Source organism: Notamacropus eugenii, chromosome 3, assembly GCF_028372415.1.
Source record: "Notamacropus eugenii isolate mMacEug1 chromosome 3, mMacEug1.pri_v2, whole genome shotgun sequence".
Taxonomy (NCBI): Eukaryota; Metazoa; Chordata; class Mammalia; order Diprotodontia; family Macropodidae; genus Notamacropus; species Notamacropus eugenii.
This window is the reverse complement of record NC_092874.1, coordinates 52,668,294-52,692,683: the sequence shown is the minus strand read 5'-3', so window position 1 is coordinate 52,692,683 and position 24,390 is coordinate 52,668,294. Positions and strand designations below refer to the sequence as shown.

The window sequence follows — 24,390 nt, the reverse complement described above, 5'->3', positions numbered from 1 at the left end:
GCACTTCACCTATTTGACTGTGGAGGAGGAGGACGAGAAAGAGGACTGATATGATTTTGATTGATCACATCAGTAGTGATTTTGGAGTGCTCTTTCACGGGCTCTTCATAGTGTACAATTCTCCTTTTGAGAACTTTTTGTTCTAATCTTTTGACACGTACGTTGAAAAGTGACTTTTGCTCGTGCTCATATATATCCCTGTACTTTTTTCTTTTTAATGCTTTTGAACAGTCAGTAATGGAATTAAGCTCTAGAAAGTTTTCCACAGTTATGTACATTCATTATTTTATGAATAGATAAAAATAATGTATGTACTTCAGAGCACCAATTAAAGACTTTGACTTCTTTATTTTTTCCCCTTTCTTATTATCTAGGGTTTGTTTTTTTTTAAGTAAGTACTCCTAAGGTACTAGAAAGTTGTTTGGCTCCTGTAAACATTCTCCTTCTTTCCTAAACAAATCTAAGCAGCATCTTCTCTATCCATTCTCCATCAATTTTAGAAGAATTAAATTTCTTTCCTTTCCTGAGTTAATGTGATTTTATCTTAATTTAAGTAATTTTCTAATACTCAACAAGTGCAGTGTAATGGGTTTATTCTGCTTTAGAATAATTTACCGTCCTGCTAGGTACAAGTGCATTTCTCCATAGCAGAAGAGTGCTGATCCCCCTCTAATGATCATTTTTAAATCTGCCTGCCTTTGGCCTAGGGTCCAGGTCTCACCTGGGACTTGGGAAGTGGAAACAAGGTAACAGAAGCCAGGCAGAAGGTTGGCTGCTACTCCAACTCAAAAAATAGTGGGGGTCATGAAGCAGAAAGCAATAGCAATAAGTTTGGGGTAATAGTTATGAGGCTATGGTTAAATTGGCTTATTCCCTTATTCTCTATGCAAACCATTTAATATGGAACACCCCTTCTGTTACAAGTAGATTCCTACTAATCTGTAACTACCATAAAAAGTACCTAACATTCCCAAGAGGTAATAGAAGAAAATCTGAATGAGAATGTAGTACTACTGAATCAAATGGGATAAAGTCCAACATTTATTTATACTCATCATAAGGCTTAATTTCTTATAAAAGACTGGAGAAATATGGAATGAAATAAATGCAGAACTAAGAGTTGAACGATTCAGACCCATCAGTGCCGATAAAGCCACACTGGAAACTATTACAGTAGCTTCAGAAAACATCGGGAAAATGGTGGCTGCTCTGCAGAGCGAGATGGTTGAAAGCCAGAGAAACCAAGACATGCACAGTGAACAGAAAGCATATATAAAGGTGAGCTAGAGAGGTTGCAAGTAAAAGGCTATTCTCATCTCAGACATGGCCAATCAGTACAAAGCTGCTTTATTTAAGATGTATAAGAAGGTTCCTTTTTTTTCTTACTTTTTTCTAAATCCCTCAGGTTTGAAGGGAAAGCGTTGGAGTGAAAAACTCATTTCAATACTTCTAATCAGTTTCATTTTCTAAAGAAACTGTAACTTAAACTCCAATTTTCTACTTTCTTTATTTATAAAATGGAAGTAGAATTAATGGGTACAGTATTACATCAGAACTCAGAGGACCTCCTGCCTTTCATAAACCATAGAGACAATATTGGCACATATACATGGCAGGACCTACTATAAATGAATGATGGGCCACATTGGCAGTGAAACCACAGATACTTCTAGAATACCGCTGATATTCGAGACTTCTCAGAATTTGCCTAAGATTCATAGGCTTTGTGTTCTTTTATTAACTGCGTCACTGCATGACCTGAAAGTCATTTTAACTGCATATGCTTTGATTCTTTTATACAATTGGGAGAATAACATTTGTTACCAACCAACAGTCCCAGAGTTATAAGAGTCATAGAAATATATAAAATGCTTTAACTGAGTAGTTAAGGAATGTTTTCATTTTAAGGTGAAACTAGTCAAATGTATCTTCTGTGATTATACCATTACTAGTTTTATGAGTTGTTCAACTGGCGAATCTTTTGTTAAGCTCCCTGGTTTTGCTCTGATGTCCTGTAGTTTAATGAATATTGGACGAATGAATGAATGAATTTCTATGCTCCTAAATCGTGGATATCCAGAGCTATCTTTAAGGAATAGAGTTATGATAGGGGAATTAGTTGTGTATAGAAACAATATAATACACATTAAAGGCTGTGCCCAGACTGCTGTGAGAAGCTCAGAAGGAGGCGATGTGCGACACCAGAAAGAGCAGGTTCAGACCTGACCCCAGAACTTATTAGCTTGGTGACCCTAGGAAAGCCATTTATCTCTTTCTTAAGAAATGAGGAAACTCAGTTTCTTCTCTGCATGGGGATAATAATTGTACTACATGGCTCACAATATTGTTTTGAGGAAAGTGCTTGAAAGCCTGAAAGTATTACATAAAAGTGAAGATATGATTATCTTTGTTCGATAAGCATTTATTAAGCACATGGACAATGTGACAGGCTCTAGGGATACAAACACAAAAGTGGAAGGAAAAAACTGAGTAATCATGCTTGCTTTAGAGTCAGAGTTGTTATGAAAATAATCATGTCATTTTATATTGATATCCTTTTAATTGACAATTCAAATAGTGAACTCTTCAAATCTTAGCCTTACAGAAAGCAAAGGAGTTTTTTTCATAGCAAAACGAATTCTGTCTTTTATGTTGAGCTGTATGGTTCCTTTAGCCAGTTTATAAACTGCCTGAAAATTCACTTTAATGAGAAAAAATTACCTCCTTCAAAATCTAGGGCTTTCTAAATAAATATCTCATCATCAATTCAAATACCGAGCACCGTATTCCTTTCCCACATACAGAATTGTTTTAAAGTATGCATATATTTTTAATATTTTTCAAATATTTTTCATTACAGATACATGCCACTCATAAGCAAAAAGACATGGCTAATAAATCGTGGGCAAAATTCTTGACTAGAACATCAAATGCTAAAGCTCTAAAGGTAAGGTCTTGAAAGAATTCTGCTAGCCTGAGAAGCCATTATCTTCATTCAAAGACTAATTATATTTCAAAAGCAATTTTTGTTCATATTTCTGGTAGCATTTTTATAAAATAACAATAGAGCCAGAACATAACAGGTTTCTAGCAATGGCTTTCACCAGAAAGTTCCATGAGTTTCATAGAATGTGTTTATCAGAAGGAATACAAATGGCATGAGTGACCCTGAGAGACCAGAAGGCAAGTCATGGTAAAAGCATTAAGTGAGAGGGCATGAGGGACAGAAAGAGTATATTTATGTTTCAGCTGTGTCATGCTCCTGCATCCATCATCAGTGGGCTGGTTTTTCTGCAAAAACATTGAGGTGAGGGGTAGAGACTAGGGAACAATTCTTCTGTATCCCCCTGCTTCCCCAACTAGTGGTTACTTCTGTGATCACAGAAAGAAAGTGTTCCATGAAACACGGTAAAGGGACTTGTAGGAAAAGCTGATCGGCACACCAAAATGCAGAGCTTCGCTTCACTTCTGCTTTCTGAAAACTAAGGGCAAGTGGCACAATTCAGACTAATGACTGAGTTTATTTAAGTAAGGGAGGCAGCAACCCCAATTTCAGAAAGGTGCATTCTTTCTTTTCTTTTACACCTTTTCCATTCAATTTTTGGAGACACTATGCAACACTGCAAATCTCTCTCCTGCTATGAGATTTCAAGCATCAAATCCCTGCCTAAAAGTAACAGGCCTAGTCCAAATTCTGGCATTAAAAAAAAAAAAAGGCAATAAGGTAACACCGAGCGACCAAGTGTACCTGGCTTGGGGAACAGCCCTTCCTACCTTAGATGCAAATCATCCCCAGCTGTTCTTTCAGTTTTGAGAAGCGATCCAGAGGAGTCAGTACTCAGCTCTGAAGATCAGTCTTTACCTTCCCCCTCCCCCACTTCCTCCAGTGAATGTTGAGTTTTAATATGACTACAGCAAATTATATTGATTTATTAGATTTTAATTAACTTTAGGCAAATTATATAAATTTATGCCAAATAGTATAAAAATCTGCATTAGTAGATTTAAATCCAAAACCTCACACAGCCATATTCCATGAATCAAGACAGATACCCCTTGACCTAACCTATTTCTTGATTTTCAAGTCAGACATCTTTACAAACGGCATTAACTTTCCCAGATTGCTGCAGACTTATTTAATACACTGAAGATAAAACTTTCCAATAAAATCCTAATGCCTTTAGAAAGTAAATAAAACTTCCAGATGTGAATGAACAGCCAGAGAATAAACTTGACATATATAAAATATAGTCTTTCTGTCATTCTGAACGCATGCTAACGTGATTGCTGTTGTAAAAATTTGTCTTATTTTCTCTTTTAACTTTTCCATATCTTCAGAAAGCAAAGAAGCTTCAGGAAAAGGCTATTGAGTCTTCCAGAACCAAAGAATACCCACAGAATGCCATAATTCACTCAACGGACCTCAAAGGCCTTAATATAACAGTAAGATTTTTCTCCCTTAATGCAAGGGAACCTGTTCTTTTACATAGATTTAGACAAACAAGCTAGCAGTTAACTTCTGAACAGTTTTAAGCTTTGCTGATGTTTCTCTTTTGATCTCACAGAAGTCAGATTTGTTTATCTCTGAAGCACCACCCCAGATTCAGATTACAAGAGGGGCTAGTGGTGGTCTCATAGAAATGGAAGTGGAATCAGTGTGCATGACTTCTTTTCTTCTATTATAACACGTCTATTAATATCATACCTAGGCCCATGGAAACAAAAATCAGTTTTGATGATGCAGAAGCAGAATTTTAAACAGGCACATCATCTTAACAATGGTGATTAGCTTCCTCCCACCCCAAATAATCTCATCTCAGGCCTTGCTATCTTCTTTTGACATGTCATGTACCGTAACAATAATACTATCCATAGCTTGCAGTCAGGTGATGCTTTACATTCACTCGCTGATTTTATCCTCATCTTAATCCCCTCCAATGCATCATTCTCACAGCTGTCAAATTGACATTCCTAGGTATGACTAACTAGTCAAAAGCTCCAGGCCTCTGTTCTTGCCTCTCATGTGAAAAACACAATCCACTGTTTGGCCTTTATAGCATTTCACAGAGCTAGAGCCCCAGTCTCCTGAAAGGTACTCGTCACTCCCTTGTTACTGCACACCTTCATCCAGTGTTTCCTGTTAGTGATTTTGAGACGTTTAAGTATCAGGCGGTCCTTGCAGCCCCAGGATTCAGCCAAGTGTTTATTTAGTGGTTGGTGCTCTCTCTTTAATTGCATTTTTATAATTTCTACCTCAAACCGTGCTGGAATATTTACAATACTTGTGACTGATTAAAGTACTGAACTAAATACATTTTCTAAAAGATATTTACAAGTATAAGCAGGGAAATATTTAGAAAAATACCCACGTTTATAGAACAATAGAAAGTTACATAGCCCAAAACCTTATTCCTAAAACCTTGTGTACACATTTTAAAACAGGAAAACAGTGATGGGAAACTCTTTGCAGCAAAAATAGAACAAAAACCAAATGGGCGAAGCGCTTTAAAGAAGGCCTTAAAAGACCCAGCTCCTCAACAGAATGTTTCCGTGAAACACGTCAACCAGGAAGACTTGACACAGAATTTTCTCACGGATACTTCGGAAGCTCAGACCAAAAAGCTAAAAAAAAAGACAACAAAAGATAATCAAATCACAACAAAAAATGCTAAAAGCACTTGAAACCACAACCACTTAAAAGTGAACAGTTGTCATAGAAACAAAAGCTACCACTGATGAGTGCACCTGCAAAGTGATACCAAGTGCAATATATGTGTATATACTTAGTATATATGGGTGTGCACATGTATACAAAGGTATATACACACATCCATATCTACAGAGAGAGTTCAGTATAAGAAGAGTCATGTAACTGATGCAAGAAAAATCTTCTGTAGTCTAATATCACATGGCAAGAAAAAGCTGAATGCATGCAAAGCTTTAGGAGTAGGAGCCTGGATTTAGTCCCACTAGAGCTTTTGTCTTCCAGGCTTCCACACATCAGTGATTACGCCCAGCACTTCAAAGGTCTGTGGTTTCGTTGTGATGAGTTCTCCTTCCACCAACATCGATTTGAATGTTTCTGCAATTTGAAACAACTCTTCAAGAGTTGCTGTGGCCAAAAAATTCATCATCCTACAGCCAGTGTGACAAACCCCAACTAGGCGAATCCTCTGCCAGCAGACAGATCACCATGACTAGGCCCTTCCTCAGAGTCTTTCCAGCTTGATGAGCCTGCCAGCGCAGATAACTGCTGGCATGGTCTTTAAGAAGCTGGCTCACTGCCTAGGTCTCTACAGACACCCCATCCCCATCACTGACTTTTTAAAAGCACTTGAAAACTGGTGAAAGCATAAAACATGCAGCCTTCTTCAGTTTTTGTAATCCCATCTTAAGCTGTCAGTAAACTGGGTCTTACCTAGAGATTTCATCTTCATATTCACACCTTCTTCAAATTGAATCCAAGTTGGAAAAGCATTCTGTTGGTGGAGTACAGCCGAATATTTGCCATCAAAAATAGGACCTGCATATACATATACACATATGTATGTGTATGTTTACACCTGTATGTATACATACATGCATGTGTGTGTTTATATGTTTGTGTGTATATACATGCATATGTATATGTGTGTTTGTCCCTTGCCGAAGACCATGCCATCAGAGAAATGATGACATGGCTTGCATTTGACTCTGTTTTAAGTGAAGGAGGGCTGTGCAGGTCACCAGCCTCACTTCTCCTCCAGAGCCATCTGAATTCAATGACCAGGTATTCATCAGGATGACTGGAGATGACCCAGGATGACATACGTAAGGTATCATTTTGGGCATAGTTTCTCTTTCCAGTTTATCCTACAAATGCCAATTATTTGGCCTCATCCAGACTCAGATCCATCTCCCATTTTATCTCCTCTGGCATAAAGAGATTCAAGTTTTCTCGAAGACCTTAACTTCACCCACTGTTCTACCTGCATCTCCAGCTTTGGGCTACACTTCTCTGGATCCTGCTAAGGGATTCCTAACCATTTGCCATTACTGTGGTACGATATATGTCTTCCAGGCTACATTTGTCAGCATCCTTCTTCTGTTGATGGTTAGGCACCCAAAAACTTCCCTCAAAGCCTCTGGTCAGAATCACTGTAGGGGAAAATGTTTTTGCTTAATATATAAATGGGTCTATGGGCATTTCATTGTGAGGGATTCAGATTTCAACCCATTCGTGATTTATCTTGTCTGACTCTTATCCATGTCCTTCCTTCATAGGGAGAGTGATGCAACCCAGTGTGCCAAGACTTTTTCTTGACCCTTTATTATTACCTGGGTGCAAATGCAGCTTGCCAGCCCTCCATATTTTATCTTTGATTCATTCCATGAGTGCCTCACCTCATTTTCTGATTGTATATCTCAAATAATATCTTTTATAACATTTGCAAATAATTTATCCTTGGCAATATTCTGCAGTCTATCTATACTGTCATACATGTCTGTACTACCTTTTGTTTGATCTGAAATTTTGATTTTGGAGACTGCAACATTCTGTGATTGATAGGCAGAAAGCAGGAATCCCTGGAGATTTTTTTTGTCTGTTCCTGTGATTCGGTCAGTGTAGGGAGTTCATAGGAAGTAAATTCCACTTACCAACATAGATCATCAACTTTTCTCTAACTTGTCTAATTTCTCTAACTTGCAAAATTACTTTACCTAGAAGAATTTGAGTTTCTGTTTTAGGAAAAAGCTTGGGCTCATTAAAACTACTGTGTAATTTTTCCCGTGAAGGTCGTTTACTTTCTTTCCTCTATTCAGTATGGGGCCCTGTTCGTCATCCATCTGGAATGTCTGTCCACGATAGCGGGTTGCATGAACTGTACATCCAGCTAGTGTCTAGACAGATAGGGCTTCATCATCGACCTCACGTCTTCTGCATAGATTGTTAGATCAAATTCATTTGAATGGTAGTAAATCTCATTTATGTACAATACCATTTGCAGACATGAGCATATGGTATCCTCCTTGTGTTTAGATTCAGAACCAAACGTTCTCCATGATAGAAGCAAACACGCTGGCAAGCAAATAACTTACCTTTTTGCGCATTGCCTCATGTTAATAATTAGAGAATTGTGGATCACATTTGCCTCTCATGTGTCTATCAAGGAATCTAGTCTTGTCTTAAATTATGTATGGGAGACACCTTGTTGGAGGAAGATCTCTGTGACTAGCTACATCTTGCTGTAATGTGTCAAATGATTTTTTATAATCAACAAACAATATTATCTACATTTTTCTGGCAATTTACTGAAGGTAGTCTGTTGTAGAAAATTATTTTCAAAATTCCATCATATTTTTCATCAAAGATGTCCTCAGTTTTTGTGTAACAATCCTTTTAAAGATATTGAAGAAATGAAAATAGGGATAAGCATTGGTAGTTATTGTTCTCTTGATTGCTTGTTCTTGGTAATGATAATATTTGGGGAAACACACATCCAAAAAATTACTAGTAGTAATAGTAGTAGAAGTAATGTTTGGCATAAAGGTATTTATTAAAGCTTAATGAAAGTAGAAGAGCCCTACATCAGTCCTCAGAGTTATCCTCCTACCACCCAACAGGACTGTGACCAAATCATCCCAGATAGCCCAGAACCGTTATACAACATGTAGCTCGATTGTTCCCGTTCTATCTCTTGTGCTTCAGGAAATCAGGCAGCTCGTCCCACTTCTTTCATTCTACTCCAACACACTTTGCAGCATTTTTTTTTAGCAAGTAAAAAGACTTCCCTCCTCAGTAAAGCTTTCACCTTCATTTTGAATCAAAGTTGGAAAAGAAGAGAATGCAGATGTTAATCTCATTTCCATTTATAGTTTTATATACTAATTAAGGACCCTGCCATTAAGCTTCCCCTATACACACACACACACACACATGTGCACATGCGTGCACACACATACACACATACCTTTGGGTTGAATCATGTTTAGAAAATTGCAAAATGCTTTTCAGTGATTCTAAGATGCTCACTTCCCAAAAAAAGCCCAGCTCTTTAACAGCAGGATTTGTGACTGTGACAAACAAAGCACCAGGAACTTAGAAGAACCCGCATTTCAGGTGATCTCGACATTGAAAGGGCCACAGCACGTTACCAGTGGTGACTGTCACACAGCATCAAGTACGTACACACAAGGAAGCATGGTGCACCAACGAGTCAGAACAGGAGAAACGACAGATGAGCAATCCGAACGCTCCAGAGCACTGGAAGGATCCTTTATGGAGGATGTACATGAAGCACAGTCAAGAAAAACAAAATTGGAGGGATTACGTTGTGTGGCAGTGGAAATGGTGTCCAGGCTGTTGGCATCAAAGACTCATCTCTGTGTATATCACTGAAAACTGGTGTTCAGAAACAACCAGGATAATAGCTGGTTGGCACAGTGGATGGTGCACTAAGCCTGAAGTCAGGAAGACCCGAATTCAAATCCAGCCTCAGACATTTACTAGCTCTGTGACCTTGAACAAGTCACTTAACCTCTGGTTTGCCTCAGTTTCCTTATCTGTGAAATGGGAGTGATAATAGCAGCTCACTCCCAGGTTTATTGTAAAGATAAAATGAGACAATATTTGTAAAATGCCTTATGAGTGCTAGCTATTACTATCCACAAGGAAAAATGGTGTTGATTGCATGTGAATGCTAAAAAGAGAGTCAGCCTTGCTGTACTTAGCAGAAACCAAGTAGAAGCAGCAAAGTTTGGCAGATGTCTGGGGAAAAAATCGTTGAACTAGTCACATGTCTTTATAACCATCACTTGCCAATTTTCAAGTGAAACCCATGAAAAATTATGGAAGATATGTTTATATGAACATTTTACCTACTGCCATTTTATTGCAAGATAGGTCCCATTGAACCAAAGATACACATCTGTGTCCTTAATGATGAAACAATTTTGGTCAAAATCACTTCCTCAGAAGTTATTATGGAACAAACATAAAGGCAAATTAATGAGCTTTTTTTACGACAGAGAAGTCACTTGACTTGGTCAGTGAGTCTGAAGGGAACCTAAAGTATTATTTTCAGCAGACAGAAACATGATGGCATCAATAATAACAGAGAAGTTAGGGAAACATTAGGATTTCTGCCTTTATCTTCATGAGTTAGGATGTAGTGAGGCATCTCAGAACAATAACAGCCTGAGAAAGATTTGAAAAAGAACAAACAGGAGATTTGAGGATCACTTCTGTGGAAATAATAGTTGATGCAGTAGAGATCGCTCTGAGAAAGTAGTAGGGGCGGGGAAAGTGGCCAACCCTGCCATGAATCCCTCAAAGAATGGAGGAATGGAAAGGGAAGGACCGCTGAAAGGTAGTGCCAACAGATACAAGCGTAGAAGAGTTAAGAACATCATAAATAGAGAAAATGAAGAAAATTTGGAGGAATGGTCATTGCATATTAAAGGTAATCAGGCAAGTAGAATGAGGCTCAGTTAGAGAGAATCAGTCCCTTCATCCTGTCTTTTTGGTGATTTGAGAAATCAGACTACTTATAAGACGAATTAGGGAGTGAGAGGATAGAGATTAAATGACCAGTTGTATACTACAAACAGACAAGGACAGTGTACGTGAACAATGGGAATGTATGAAGGGTTTCTTAGGGAGAACAAAGTAAGGGGATAGTTGGCGTCAGATGAGGAAGCTCAGAATTTCTTCCCCTGCATGTGTTTTACACAGGTGATTAATCAAACATCATAATAAGCAGGTTATCAGATACTTGACAATACTGATTTTTCTAGTACCTGCTCTATCTAGTAGGGAATTATTTAAAAGCCAATCAAGATTCTGGGACACTAACAAATAAAATGTGGGATCAACATAACATTCAGCTCTCCACCACATTAAAGGCCTCCAAAGGAATGGGATGCTTCATACCACCTCCATTAAGACAGGAACTTAATTTTTTTTCTACACATATGTCCGTGAAGCCTAAAAACCTAGGCAAACAGATGGTCCAGAAAAAATCTAGGATTTGGGTGGCCACCAGATCTTCTAAGCTGTCTAGGTGTGATGTCTGTAGGCATTATAGCCGCTTCTCTGTTGTACCTTGATCATGTGGCTCAGATGCTGCCTTTTTTAAGCCTACAGAAAGTCAGTGTTGTAGTAAAGGAGTACATTGTAGGAGTTGCCCACCAGCAAGTCCTCTATTTCAGTCACTAGTGCAGTAGTATCTTCAGAAACTCTCTGTCATGTGTGTGAGGCAGACTTCCAAGAAAGCAATATTCCCACTGATCTTCAGGGGGCAATTAGTCTATAGACATGTGAGCTGCTTTCCTCAAAAATCTGTGTCTTCAAGTGGAGGTGTGCTGATCAGCTTTGGAATTCAACTGAAAGATGAAATGAAATATGACTGAAAATACAAAACAGCTCTGTGCGTTTACCTGCTGTAGAAACCATATACTTCTAGTATCCCATCCCTCTGGGATTTCCTGTCATCATGACTCCACCCACATCCTCAGGCCTTGATGCCCTGTGATTGGACATTGTGAAAAAATGAAAAGAAGTCAAGAGCTTTTGTGCATCCATCTGCCTCTGGCCCTCTCATGACCCTGCTCCTGCTTGCCCTCTTAAGTCTTCTGGGGCAGTTGGAGGAAACTCTGAAACACCTGCATCCTTAGCTCATGGAAAGAAGTAAAAGAGGTGTGTGAATTCAAGACCCTGTCTCTGAATCAAACAAGGAAAAAATCTTTGGAAATCAGTCTTACCTTCTGAACTCACCAGTCCAGCTGTATTCACAACTGCTGACACTCTCAGCACCACAGATCGCCTTTTGTCGTGGTTCCTGATCCCATCTCTGCACCATAATCAGAATCACCTTCACAGCACCAGTCCTGGGCAATCTCAGTCACTGGTTATTGTAGACTTGGGTTGCAGCAGCAGTGGCCTCTACAATGTCCCAGCTCCTCTTGTCTACATTATGGAGGCCCAGTGATTTCGATCCAGATGCAGTGGTGGCTCACTCCCAGTCACCCTCCTGACAAAGAAATCTCATCCTTCTCTTTACTTTCTTGTGGACTCTTACCCATATGAAGCCCCACTGTCTATGATGAGGGGACAAGGACAGTCAGCCTCTTATGTGTGCTTGGATCAACAGAGACCATTTTGCCAGTCTCCCTCTCCCCAAAACATCACCCCAGACCCAGAGGAAAATGATATTTCAGAGAGGTAAGAGGGACAGAATAGTCCTTGTCTTAAGAAAACTTTCTTTTAACAAAGATCCCTTATCACATTATATATGTTGATTTGAGATTTAGAAATTCAGTATACCTTAATTGACCACCTACTGTATTTAAAGATTATACTAGACGTTGGGGGAGGTATAAATAGAAATGGCTCCATCTTTGTCCTTGTGGAGTTCCCAATCCAGTAAAGGACATACATATACACACACAGACTTCATTCTACCCCTGGTCAATTTCAGCCATTCCCACAGCTTCAGCTATCATATATATAAATGATCCCAAATCAATATTGCTGTCCTGACCTCATGTTCCTGCTCCAAACCTAGATCTCCAACCACCTAGACAACACTTCCACCTAGATATCTTACCTGCATTTCAAATTCAGTATATTGGAAACTGAATTCATTATCTTTCTACTTCATTTTCCCTATGGTCACCCTGTTTCTTTTTATCTGTTCAATCAACATTCCTCTTATTTTAATATCCTTTCTCATTATGAATTTAACAAACATTAATATTTAAGTAAAAAACAGAAAAGAGGATTATATATAAACCTGGGGACTTAAGTTACATAAATTTGGGAGGGTTTTTATGTCTTATCCCTCTCTGAACTTCCTTCTTGTGCTATTTTTCTTTTCTGTGTGTTTTTGTAATGTTTCATTGATACTCTTTTCTTTCTTGTATTCTTCTCCCCACAAATCCTTCACCTCAAAAAGAAGCCCACCCCTGTAACTAGAGTCCATCAGAACAAATCGACACTTTGGCTCTGCCTGAAAATGTATGCCTCCTTCTTCTGCTTTTTTCTGTCACCTCTCTGCAAAGAAATGAGAAGCATGCTTCTCCTCAGTCTTCTGAAGTCATGAATGGCCACTGCACTGATCCAGGTTCTGAGGTCTTTTAGATGTTTTTCCTTTGCACCCTTTGGTCAGTGTGTAAATTGTGGTTCTGCTCACTTCATTCTGCATCAGTGTGGATCTTCCCAGGGTTCTCTGAATCCTGTTATGAACACACTATTTCCAAGACCCATCCCTCTGGGGAACTTTGCTTTATCGCCACCTTCTGCCAGTGGAGTTGGTTATAACTCATAGAGTTTTAGGCAATAAAATGGATGGCAACAAAGTCTAAACTTAGTCACAAGACTGCCATAAGATCATGGTTACAAGACTTGTTTAATTTTTGACAAATTTCACAAATAAAATTCATAAGCCGTATATATTTAGCATCAAAAACCCACAAAAAAATAACAAAGAGTTATTGATGCAGAATTCAGAGTGATGCAGAATTCAGGTTCCCTCGTTGTGTTTTGTGGGAGGACACAAATAGCCAGCCTACTCTTCCATGATGAACTGAGTGGATAGAGTAGGCAGAGTGGACATTGCCAAGAAAGCACTGTGGTTGGTTAAGTAGATGAGGTGCCCTTTCCAGAGGAAGGGAAGCCAGGTTCAGGTACCATCTCTGCCCTTCCTCCCCCAAGGCCCACTGAGGATCCACTCACCATTAGCTGACATCATTCCCTCACTCCTCAGACTTCTGGAGTCATGATTGGCACTCTTTCTGGACCTTTTCTTTGCCTTTATCTGCTTACTCATGTTGTCATCATTTTACTGTTAGATTCAAAGTTCCTTGAGGACAAGGATTATCCTTACTTATTATCATACACCCAACTCCTCACACAGTGCCTTGCTTTAATAAATGCTTGTTTTTTATGAAGGCAGTGAGGAACAACAGCCAGACTTTGTCTGAGGTAAAATTTACACTATGGAGAAGAGGCCCAGACTATGTGGGTGTGGGGGTGCACAGCTTTAGCCCCAGCTCCCAGGTGAATCTTTCCATCTCAGGAGTTCTAAACAGCCAGATGTTTGCAGTCACTTTGGCATCGATTTGGTGAGCTGCTAGGAATAGGGGACCACCGTCTCGCCTAAGGAAGAATGAAACAAAATAGAGTGAGTCAGAGTTCCCATGTGCATCAGCAGTGGGACCAGGCCCAGAGTAACTTCAAGCCTGGGTTACGTGGACAGACCCAGGCACTGAATAAAATTTTTAAAAAGTCTGATTAGATTCTTCCCTGCACAAAATAGTGGAAGAACAGCCTCAGGATTCTGAAATTGTAAACAAGAGCAAGGGCGTCCTGACATGGTGGCCAGTGAAGTGCCATGTGTGAACCACATGCACAGTAAATGCTGCCTGATAGAGTGACCATGTAAGGACTTCCCATGAAGCACCACAGCCAGCTCATGTCCGGCTTGTCAGAAGTGAGGTTCAAGAGGCTGAGGCAGACAGCAAGAGACTCCACACAAAATGGTGAAACAGGGGAGTCTCTCACCTCTGATTCCTCAGACTCTTCCCCCTATTCTATCCAGTGCTTCCATGCTTCCCCTTCCCTCTTTGAGGAAGGAGAGCACTCTGATCTACTCATTCACATTAAGGTGGTAGTTCTTACATGAAAATAATAAATACATTTGAAATAAGTACATTGAAGAAAAAAACAAAAACATCCCTCACACAGTTATCAGATGAAAACTAAGTAATTCATGGAAACATGGGCAATATAAGGATCATTCCTGGAGGCCTCACTGTGTGTTCTACTTCCTAATCACCCTTTATGTGTGTTTTATTTATTGGTTGCCCATGGACACAATAAAAACCCAGTAAATGTTTAGTGGATTAATGAAAACCCAAGGATTATTGACTAAGACCTACAGATAAAAAATATTAACCTATCTCATCTCTGGCTGAGTCATCTCTGCTTCTTCAAGGTAAACTGGGTAGAAACTGTTCTCAGGGGAAAACATCAAAAAAAGAAATCTATGGACAATGGTTGGCAAGCACTATTACTCCTTACTATATGTATACATCTTTCTTTTCCTTTCCTTTTACTCGTCTCTTCATTTTTCTCCTTTTCTTTTACTGTTCACGTTACATAACCATTTCTCTATTGTGTTTACAATACCCTTTTGTACACAGAGGCATTTCTTCTCCTCTCTCATTGTGCACATTAAGGGTAGTGACAAGAGTTTCTGGTGTCAGATGACTGATGTACATGATAATTCTGTATAAATCACTTAATGTCTCTCAGCTAGGGCTAATACTAGCCACCCCTGCTGTGAACAATGCTGAAAAAAATAAGAATGGGGAACTACCTTAGGTCCATAAAGAGATACAATATCCAAAACAATGTTAGTAGCGTATATTGCATACTTTTAAAGAAATATTAAATTCTCTAACTCGTAAAACTATTATTGGATTGAAAGAATTATAGCCCATTTGAACTGACCAGCCTAAGAGTTTCTTCCAACTGAACCTGATCCTTCATCTTACATGGGTGGGGAACCTTCTGCCTCACATATGGCCTCCTAGGTCCTCAAGTGTGACCTTTTGACAGAATCCAAAGTTGGTAGAATAGATCCTCTTAATAAAAGGATTCAATCAAAAAGGTCCACTCCCAAGGACCTAGAGGCCACATGTGGCCTCACGGCCACAGATTCCCCACCCCTGGGCCCTACTTTTCCTGGGGTCTGGAGCTCAAGCAGTGCTGTCCTCACTGATACTTGTGTTGTCTTCTGACCTACCATACTTTTCTAGAAACCAGAACTGCCACCCAGCCTGCCAGACTTCCCATGGTGAGATTCCTGACACATTAAACATTAAGTGGTGTGTCCCCATTTGACACGTTGACCTGCCACTATACAATGGGACATCTTGAAGACAATCTGAATATTATATTTTGGGGATAATCTTCAGAATTGGACTGAAGGATGTTGGGCTTTTTCCTTTGGAAAGATTAAAATGAATTTCCTTTTTCTAGGTTCCCACTGGTGAAGTGGTAACTGTGGAAAGTACCCCTGTGTACTTACTAGGGGGACCACTAGCAGACACAGACATTGCCTTGAAAAGGCTGCCTATTCGAGGAGGAGCTTTGCAAAGAGTCAAAGAAATTAAAGTAGAAGACAAGCCAAAAAGTTATTACCGTCTGTAACATCACACTCGTTCAAAAAATACATACTGCTTCTAGTTTTCTAGTGAAGAAATATATTTTTATGCAAAATGTTTCTGGCATTTAGAATATTTTATTATGTCTCTAGCAAAGTACTGTATGGGGTTTGGGGGGATATGTGTAATTAACCATGTTCTATGAATATATTTTGTGATTGAACATTTCAATAACATGTAGCATCAAAAAACTTAAGGAATTTATTGACAGTCTTTTAAAAGTTCTAGCTGAATAAATATGCTGTGTAAAACTAAATGACAGAAATATGGTAGTTAATTGTTCTTGCCATAAAAGGAAATATTTGTCATTAGATGAACAATTTAAAATAAACTATTTTGAAAGTAGCTTGTTGTCTGAATCTACATACAAAGGCTGATTTTCCCCTCTTTCTCCATATGAGGTAGGGGGGTAGGGGTCTGGGTCATAGACACACATTTCCCCTTTACTGAAAGCACCAAATACAAAGGTCATGCAGAGATGAATCAAACAGCCAAAAAGAGGGATATGGGATATGGCCAGGGTCATGACCCAGATGAGGTTGCCAGATGCATAGTGGCAACAAGTTTTCTGCCAACTACATCCAAGACGTTCAGCCTCAGAATCAGGGTGAGATACATCTTTGCCTCTTCTCCCCTTTCTTGGTGCAAGCAGGGTGATGATTTCCCCCTTGGATCCCAGCAGTCTTTTCCTTGAGCTACTCCTGTGGGTCCTTACATAAGGTAAGCAGTTCATCCACATTTGGAGATTGAGTTGAATAAGAACTACCACATGAAAAATATATTTCTAATGCCACAACACAGTATATAGGACTATGTAATTCATTTGTTAAGCTGGGGTTTATTAAGAATTTAATAATAGGCCTGTGACATTGCATTAGAAAGTTTAGTCATTTTTCAGTCATGTCCAACTCTTCATGACTCCTTTTTGGGTTTTGTTGACAGAGAGTGTTTTGCCATTTCCCTCTCCAGCTCATTTTACAGATGAGGAAACCGAGGCAAACAGGATTAAGAGACTAGCCCAAGATCACAGAGCTAGTAAGTGTCCAACACCTGATTTGAACTCATGAAGGAGGAGTCTTCCTGACTCCAGATCCATTGTTCTGTCCACTGAGCTACACAGCTGCCTCATCACGTTACATACAAAGACAAAATTTTTTAAAACCCAAAATCAAACCACAGTTCCTAATCAAAAGGTACTTACATTCTGCTAGCACAGGGGTGGGGAACCTATCGCCTCAAGGCTATATGTGGCCCTCTATATCATGAAGTGCAGCCCTTTGCCTGAACCCTAGCTTCACAGAACAAATCCTCTTATTGGATCTAGTCAAATGACTGCACTTGAGGACCTAGAGGCCCACATGAGCTTTTGAGGCTGCAGGTTCCCCACCCCTAGAAGAATATAGCATTTATGAAGATAAGGAAGTGCAGGTTGGTCAAGGAGAGAGAGCGTACTAACAACTAGGGACATCAGGAACAGTTCCCTATATGAGGTAACATGAGTGAATGTGGAACAGCCTGTGTAAGAGCATGGACGTAGGAGGTGGAATATGCCAAATTCCAAGGAAAGCAAGGAACCAGTTTGTCTGGAATATAAAGGATAGTAATATAAAATAAGTCTGGAAAAATCAACTGTAATCAGACTGTGAAGGACTTTCAAATGCCAGTCTGAGCAACATGGAATCACCAAAAGTACCTAAGCGGGGGGATGGCATGGCAAAGTTAGGCTTGAGGAAGAGTATTCTGGAGATGGCTGTGTGAAGGTCAGGCTGAAGGTGATAGAGTCAAAGCTGGCTGGCGCAGGAGACCAGGTGAGAAGCCTGACCCAGGGGCTGCATATTTGAGTGAGAGGAGAACGGTGGTAGTGGAAGACTCAACAAGACTTGGCAATTGATTAGCTATGGGGGTGAAGGTGGACTTCCTATTTTTAAAGGTGTTATTTTCTTCAGCATTTTTTTGGGTCTCCTTTAGCAAGGTGTTTCATGCTTTTCTTGCATCTCTCTCATTTCTCTTCCCAGTTTTTCCTCCACCTCTCTTACTTGATTTTCAAAATCCTTTTAGAGCTCTTCCATGGCCTGAGACCACTGAATATTTATTTTGCATGTTTGAGATACAGAAGCCTTGACTGTTATGTTTTTCCCTGATGCTAAGCATTGTTCTTCCTCATCTGAAAGGATGAGAGAAGATATCTGTTCACCAAGAAAGTAACCTTCTATAGTCTTATTTTTTTTCCCTTTTTTGGGCATTTTCCCAACCAGTAACTTGACTTTTGGGTCCTTTGTCAAGATTAGGGTATACTCTGGGGATCTGTAAGATCTCAGTTCCTCCAAGGTGGCACAAGCAAGCATGTACACTGGTCTGGGAACAGGGAGAGATTTTTGTGCCCAGAATCTTAGCAAAGTTTCCTCTCTGCAGCCACCTGGCCTCTAGATCTGCGAAGCCAGCACTGGGGGCTGATTTTCAGATAAGCTGTGGGGGCAAGGCCATCATTCAGTGTGAGATAAAGATCAGCTCCCTCAGGGCCTCTATACAGGGCTGAGGTAATAATCAACTCCTCGGTGCCCCCAGGGTTTTTATGATCCAACAATGGATGCGGGCTGCTGTAGGGGCTGCCATGGGAACTGCTGCTGCCTGCCCAATGTGGCCTCTTCAGCTTCTGCCTAAGGCCGGAGCTATGGGAAGGCCCTTCTCCCTTCCTGGCCAGCTAAAAAAACCCATCACTGACCTTTGGCGCCTGTGTGTTGAGGGATCTGTGAACCGCTGCTGCTGGGGCTGGGTATTCCGTCCCCAAGGTGTCCTCCTCCCAGAGCTGCACCGTGTGGCCAAAGCTGGGCTAGGCTCCACTCTGTGTCAGGTGCAACAGACGTTTCCCGTGGGCCTTTCAGGTCACCCTGGGCTGGAAATCTCCACTCTGTTGTTCTCCACTTCTGCTGCTCCAAAATTTGTTGAGAGTCCCTCTCTATAGGTATTTTATGGGCTGTGTGGGGAGAGCCTGCATATGTGTGTCTTTCTACTCTGCCATCTTGGCTTCACCCAGGGGATGACTTCCCATGACAAGCCCATCAGCTTTCAGTTGCAGAGAGAGCCAGCATCACTCTCAGCATTCTTTGTCAGCTCCTCATTTCAGTGACCAATTCTTTAGTATGAAAAGATTTCTAACTGTTTCTCTGTAAAGGAAAAGGGTTATGTTCACGCCATGTCTCTACCTACTTTCTGTTAATATGCTAGAAGTAGAGTGAGATTTTTCAGAAGGTGGTTCAGACCACACCATTGGAGGTCATAGCCATGGAGTGAACTATATTCTGTAGAATTCCTTTGGAGCAAGAAAACTTACTATCCTTTTCCTGAAGACTCTTTCTTTCTAAAGTTATGGAAAAGTTAAGAAAATAAGACAATATTGTCTAATGTATGACCAAACAGAAGTCTTTTACAATATCCCACCAAAACAGTTACCAAGACTTTGCTTTATGGCCTCCAGTGATGATGATTTAACCCCCTTCCGAGAAGGCCCACTCTGCTTTTGGACAGGTCTATTAGGAAGTGTTCCTTGTATCAAGCCAAAAATCTACTTTCAGTGACTTCCATATTGCTATTAATTCTTCCCTCTGAAGAAAAACTAATTTAATACATCTAAGATCTCATTTCTCTTCCATGACAGCCTTTCAAATATGTGAAAAAAATTAGTATGCCCCTGCTTCTTTAAATAATCTTCAGACTCAACATCCCTGAGTCCCTTTAATTTAACTGTGCTTTGGACATGCACTGGCTTGCCAACATCCTCCCTAAGATATGCTACCCAAAATGAATATAATACTCCCAACACTGTCAAACCAGGTCAGAATGCAGAGGGAGTATTGCTACCTTCTTTCTGTACACACATTTGCAAAGATACATAAAATCACAGTATCCCAGATTTTAAAGAATTAAAAGTTACCCAGTCAGGTAGATCCATAGATTTATATCTTGCCAGCATGAGAAACATGGGTGGGGCAGAGAAAAGGAATGGAAGAAATAGAAGTGGAAGGGTCCAAAGACATTTTCCCTATTCTACAATTTTATGTGGAACAGACCCTGTTTTGGCTACAAACAAACACACACACTACATTTACATGTATATGTGTATTATGTATATATGTGTGTGATATGCATATATATGTATACACATATATATGTAGCCAATGCTTGCATATATAAACAACACACATATGCATGTATTTCACAGACACAGACAGGCTCATAGAATCCACATATCTACATAGTGTGGTCCATTCATTTATAAGAAACACTCAGAGTCCAATAAAAATCAGCTTATCTGGAGACAAATGCCATTATAAAAATTCAGAGGGTAAAGAAGCAAGATTTAAAGAGCAGGCAATTCCTGAAAGTGAGGCCAATTTGCCAGGCATTGATGAGGCAGAAGTCAGGGGCATGATGGGGGATGGGTGGTGGGGGTGGGAGGTGAGTAGAGGTCCCAGTGAAAAAGCAGATTCTGAAAAGATTATTAACCTGGTTAGTGAGCCAAACAAGGCTCATTTAATAGCTCATGACTATTCAGCAGCGCCCTTCCCTCACAATGCACTGACGACTGGTCTGATGTATATGTCTGTACCCTAGGGTTTCAGAGTCCTCAAGCTTTCCCCCCACCATCCCCGGCCAGGACAGCTTCTGCTTCTTATGGTCCTTGGCTGTCACATCCTTAATTCCAGTTACCAACGTGGCAAATGGTCATCTTGCCTCTAAGGAGGGGGACTGGCCACTATCTCTCCAGGCAACGCTTTCCCTTTTCAGACAGCTCCAATTTTCAGGGAATTATCTTTCCTCACAGTAAGAGGAAATTGGCCTCTTAGCAACCATCGATTTTTTTTGTCCACTGGAGCCAGGCAGAACAGATCACATCCCTCTTCTCTTTGTCAGCCCATCAAATACCAGAGGAAAATTAGCATGTCACTTTGCATTTTCTCCAGGCTACACATCTCCAGCATTTCCAACTAATCCTCATATGATGACTTAATGACAGAACCTTGGAGGATACCTAAATTTAAGAGACTGGGAGAGTATTAGGTCTCAACAAAGAAGCCAAAGAAAAATCAGAGAAGTCGGACACTACGAGACTGAAGTATCATGGAAGTCAAGGGAGAGAGTATTCATAAGGCAGTGATAATCCATATTATCAAATGCCACAGAGATCTAGGAGGATAAGAACAGAAAAAAAAAAAAGACCAGTGGATTTTCCAGTAAAGAGGCTATTAGTGACCATGGAAATAGCTATTTCAACAGAATGATGTGTATGGAAGCTGTATTGTAAGGGCTGGTGCAGAAAAGAGGCAGAGGCAGAAATATAAGATTCTCTTTTTGGCAGTTTAACAGAAAGGAGCACAGATTAAAAGGATAAGGAATTTAGAGGTGGAGGAAGGGGCTTTTTAGCCTTTACTGCATTATCCACTTGCAGTTTGGGGGAAGGAAAGGTGATGTTGAAAAAATGTTCTACTGGAGGCAAATCAAGAAGAACACTTCCTATCTTATATTATTTTTACCTCAAATGTCATTTAGTTCTTTTAAGAATATATAAAAGGTGTTGAGCTTTGCATCTCAACTGGAAAATGAAGCAGGATCCAGGTGCAAAGAATCTTTTAACAGCATCTAGGGCTGGCCTGCCCGAAGGACTTGAGAGCCAGAACAATTCTCAGTGGGGTGTCTCATCCTACCCACATACTGGTACATGGGAGATCGGGTAAAAATGAACATCGAGAGTAGATGGAGTGAAGACAAGAAAGAGAGGATGTATCACAAAATGTTTAAAGTAAGCATCAAAGCCAATATGATATGGTGGAAAGAGAATGTGATTTTAAATCCCAGGAACTGAGCTCTGTTGCTGGCAGCTGTGTAACTGAGTAATTCACGCCCTATGACCAGGCCTCAGTTTCATTACCTGTAATTAGATTAGATAAGCCTTGAGGTCCTGTCTAGTGTTGTCCCTATCATCTTGAAAATGTTGAGAGGGAGCCACGATGGCAGATTAGACCCATCTCAACATCTTCCTTCAAAAAACCTTAAAATAATGCCTGAAATTGAATTGCATCAGAACCAACAAAATGCCAGGATGAGACATTTTTTTGGCCTAAGAAAACTTAAGAGGTCTGCAAGAGAAGTCTGTGACACCCACACACAGCAGAAGCAACCTGTGGAGCTCTCAATCCAGAGATGGTAAGGGGGTCAAACAACTGATCATAAAGAGATTACAGGGGGCCCTTTGCTGGCCTGATGAACTGTTTGAGGAAAAGACTATCAGAAAGGGGAACATGAAGTCACATGACCAGGGAACAGTGGCTCACTGAGTCCAAAATTCAGAGCACCCTAAGAAGCTTCCATTATTCTGAACGTGTTGTAGTCTTCTGGTAGCCATACTAGAAACTACCCATTCATTTAAGAGAATAAACATAGAAGGTCCTCCCTCCTCTGAACTCCATTTTAATAAATTTTCCTTGATGCCTTTTGTGTGTCAAGTGCTTCTCTAACAATTTAGTGCCCAATGTGGAGCTCAACTGGCTGACTTGAGAGAGTGAGGAAATATGGAGGGAGCACTCCTGTAAAAAAAAAAAAATTTTTTTACAGTCCCTGTAAGTTAAATATATTCCAGTTCAAGCATGCAGCATTGGACCATAGGCAGAGAGTTCAAAGGAGCTGTGGAGCAAAATTAGCCGGTACACCAAGTGAGCCAGTATACTGGGCAAAGATCAGGTCACCACAGGAACTTGCACTCTGGGTCGATCTTTTACTGGAGTGAAGTTTGGTGTGGCAAACTCTTTGTTGATCCTATCCCTGACCAGGAATTTCCTTGCTGGCCCTAAAGCTAACAAGAGAACTTGGACAGAATCCAGCAAATGCCAGTAATGGCAGGAAGGAGAGCCCCCTGGGGATATTGGAAGGATGCTCCCAGGTCAAAAGGACTATGCTGGTTGCTGGGACCCAGGGACTTTAGTACCAATAGCAACCAGCATTTTCCTAAGTCATCTGGTATCAGAATAGACAAACAACCTCTAGTTCTTGTTTGTCCTGGAAGCTGGAGTGAACTTATTAGGGAAGAATTTAATCCTTAAAATTGGCTAGAAACAGGTCTGAATTCAAACTTGAAATTGATAATGCTTTGTTAAATGTCGTGTCTGTGTGTGTGTGTTTGTTAAGTGTTGTTAGACTGTAAATGCAGCCATCCAGCAAGACTTCCCCATTATCTTCCCTTTCCCCCACTTCCCCCCATAGCAGTTTTGGAGGAATGATTGGGGGGGCAGGGAAGAGAGAGAGAGATACAAAAAAAAAATCTTTCTTTCTGCATTTTAAACTCTGGCCAAGTTTTGGATATTGAAAGAAAGATAAGGGAAGGGAAAATCTTTTCCCCTCAGATAGGGGTGGACCAGGCCATTCTCTACCTGCCCTAAGTAGAGTCTCTTTTGTATTAGCAAGTAAAAAAAAGAAGAAATAAGCTTCAGACAGTCTGCAGTGAAGGACTGGATTTTGATTTGATGAGATCTCAAAGCTAAATTCTGTACTTTATGTTTGAATTTGAGCAGTGTATCCGATACCAGAGAGCATGTTTAAAATTGCAAGTTCACTTTGGAATTTCGGTGATTTCTTTTGGAAGCATTGACTCTCTCCAGATTCTGAAGGATGAAAACAAGGAGGGTGAGTATTTAGGCAGCCAATGATTTACATCTTTTGAAACTATGAAGGCTTCTGCCTGGGGAGACTGGCAATGCCCTGTCAGCGTCCTTAGGTCTCTGCCTGGATCAAAAAAATATTGAAATATTTTAAGCTAACCTGAGGACAACAGGTGTAATTGTAAAATTTTATATGCTTTTCTTAACATATAGCCTGAAATTCTCAAGGGAGAATGATGTGGGTAGAACAGCAAATCATCTATGTGCTCTTTACCACAGGAGATTACCCTCTCCCTTCCCCCAATCTGATTTAAAAGCTGGAATGAGACAGGGAGAGCTTGCCTGATGAGCCTCGGAGGGGGAAGGGGAGCTGGAAAATGGCGTTTCAGCTCTTTAAGGAAGTAGAAGAGAAAAGGCTATTCAGAGCTGAGAATGGCCAATACGTGTGTTTCTTCAGGGGAAGTTTTCTCTTAAGCAACAAGAATACTTGACTGAAAAAAAATGGCTAGAATGTATATCCTTAGTGATTATA

At 40.2% G+C, this 24,390-nt stretch overlaps 1 protein-coding gene across 9 annotated transcripts in view; it reads left to right on the top strand.

The window, feature by feature from the left end:
• CFAP69 (cilia and flagella associated protein 69) overlaps window positions 1–24,390 on the top strand; it is a 99,079-nt gene that overhangs the window by 58,862 nt on the left and 15,827 nt on the right. For 2 of the 9 annotated variants that reach the window (XR_011976651.1, XM_072651525.1), the window contains exons 20-23: window positions 1,081–1,278; window positions 2,861–2,947; window positions 4,339–4,443; window positions 23,772–23,883. Coding sequence is in view for 8 of the 9 variants with exons in the window: in XM_072651525.1 (XP_072507626.1) it covers window positions 1,081–1,278; window positions 2,861–2,947; window positions 4,339–4,443; window positions 23,772–23,883 (502 nt within the window). In the remaining variant the exon portion in view is untranslated. The other 7 variants (XM_072651527.1, XM_072651523.1, XM_072651524.1 and 4 more) reach the window with 6 other exon arrangements.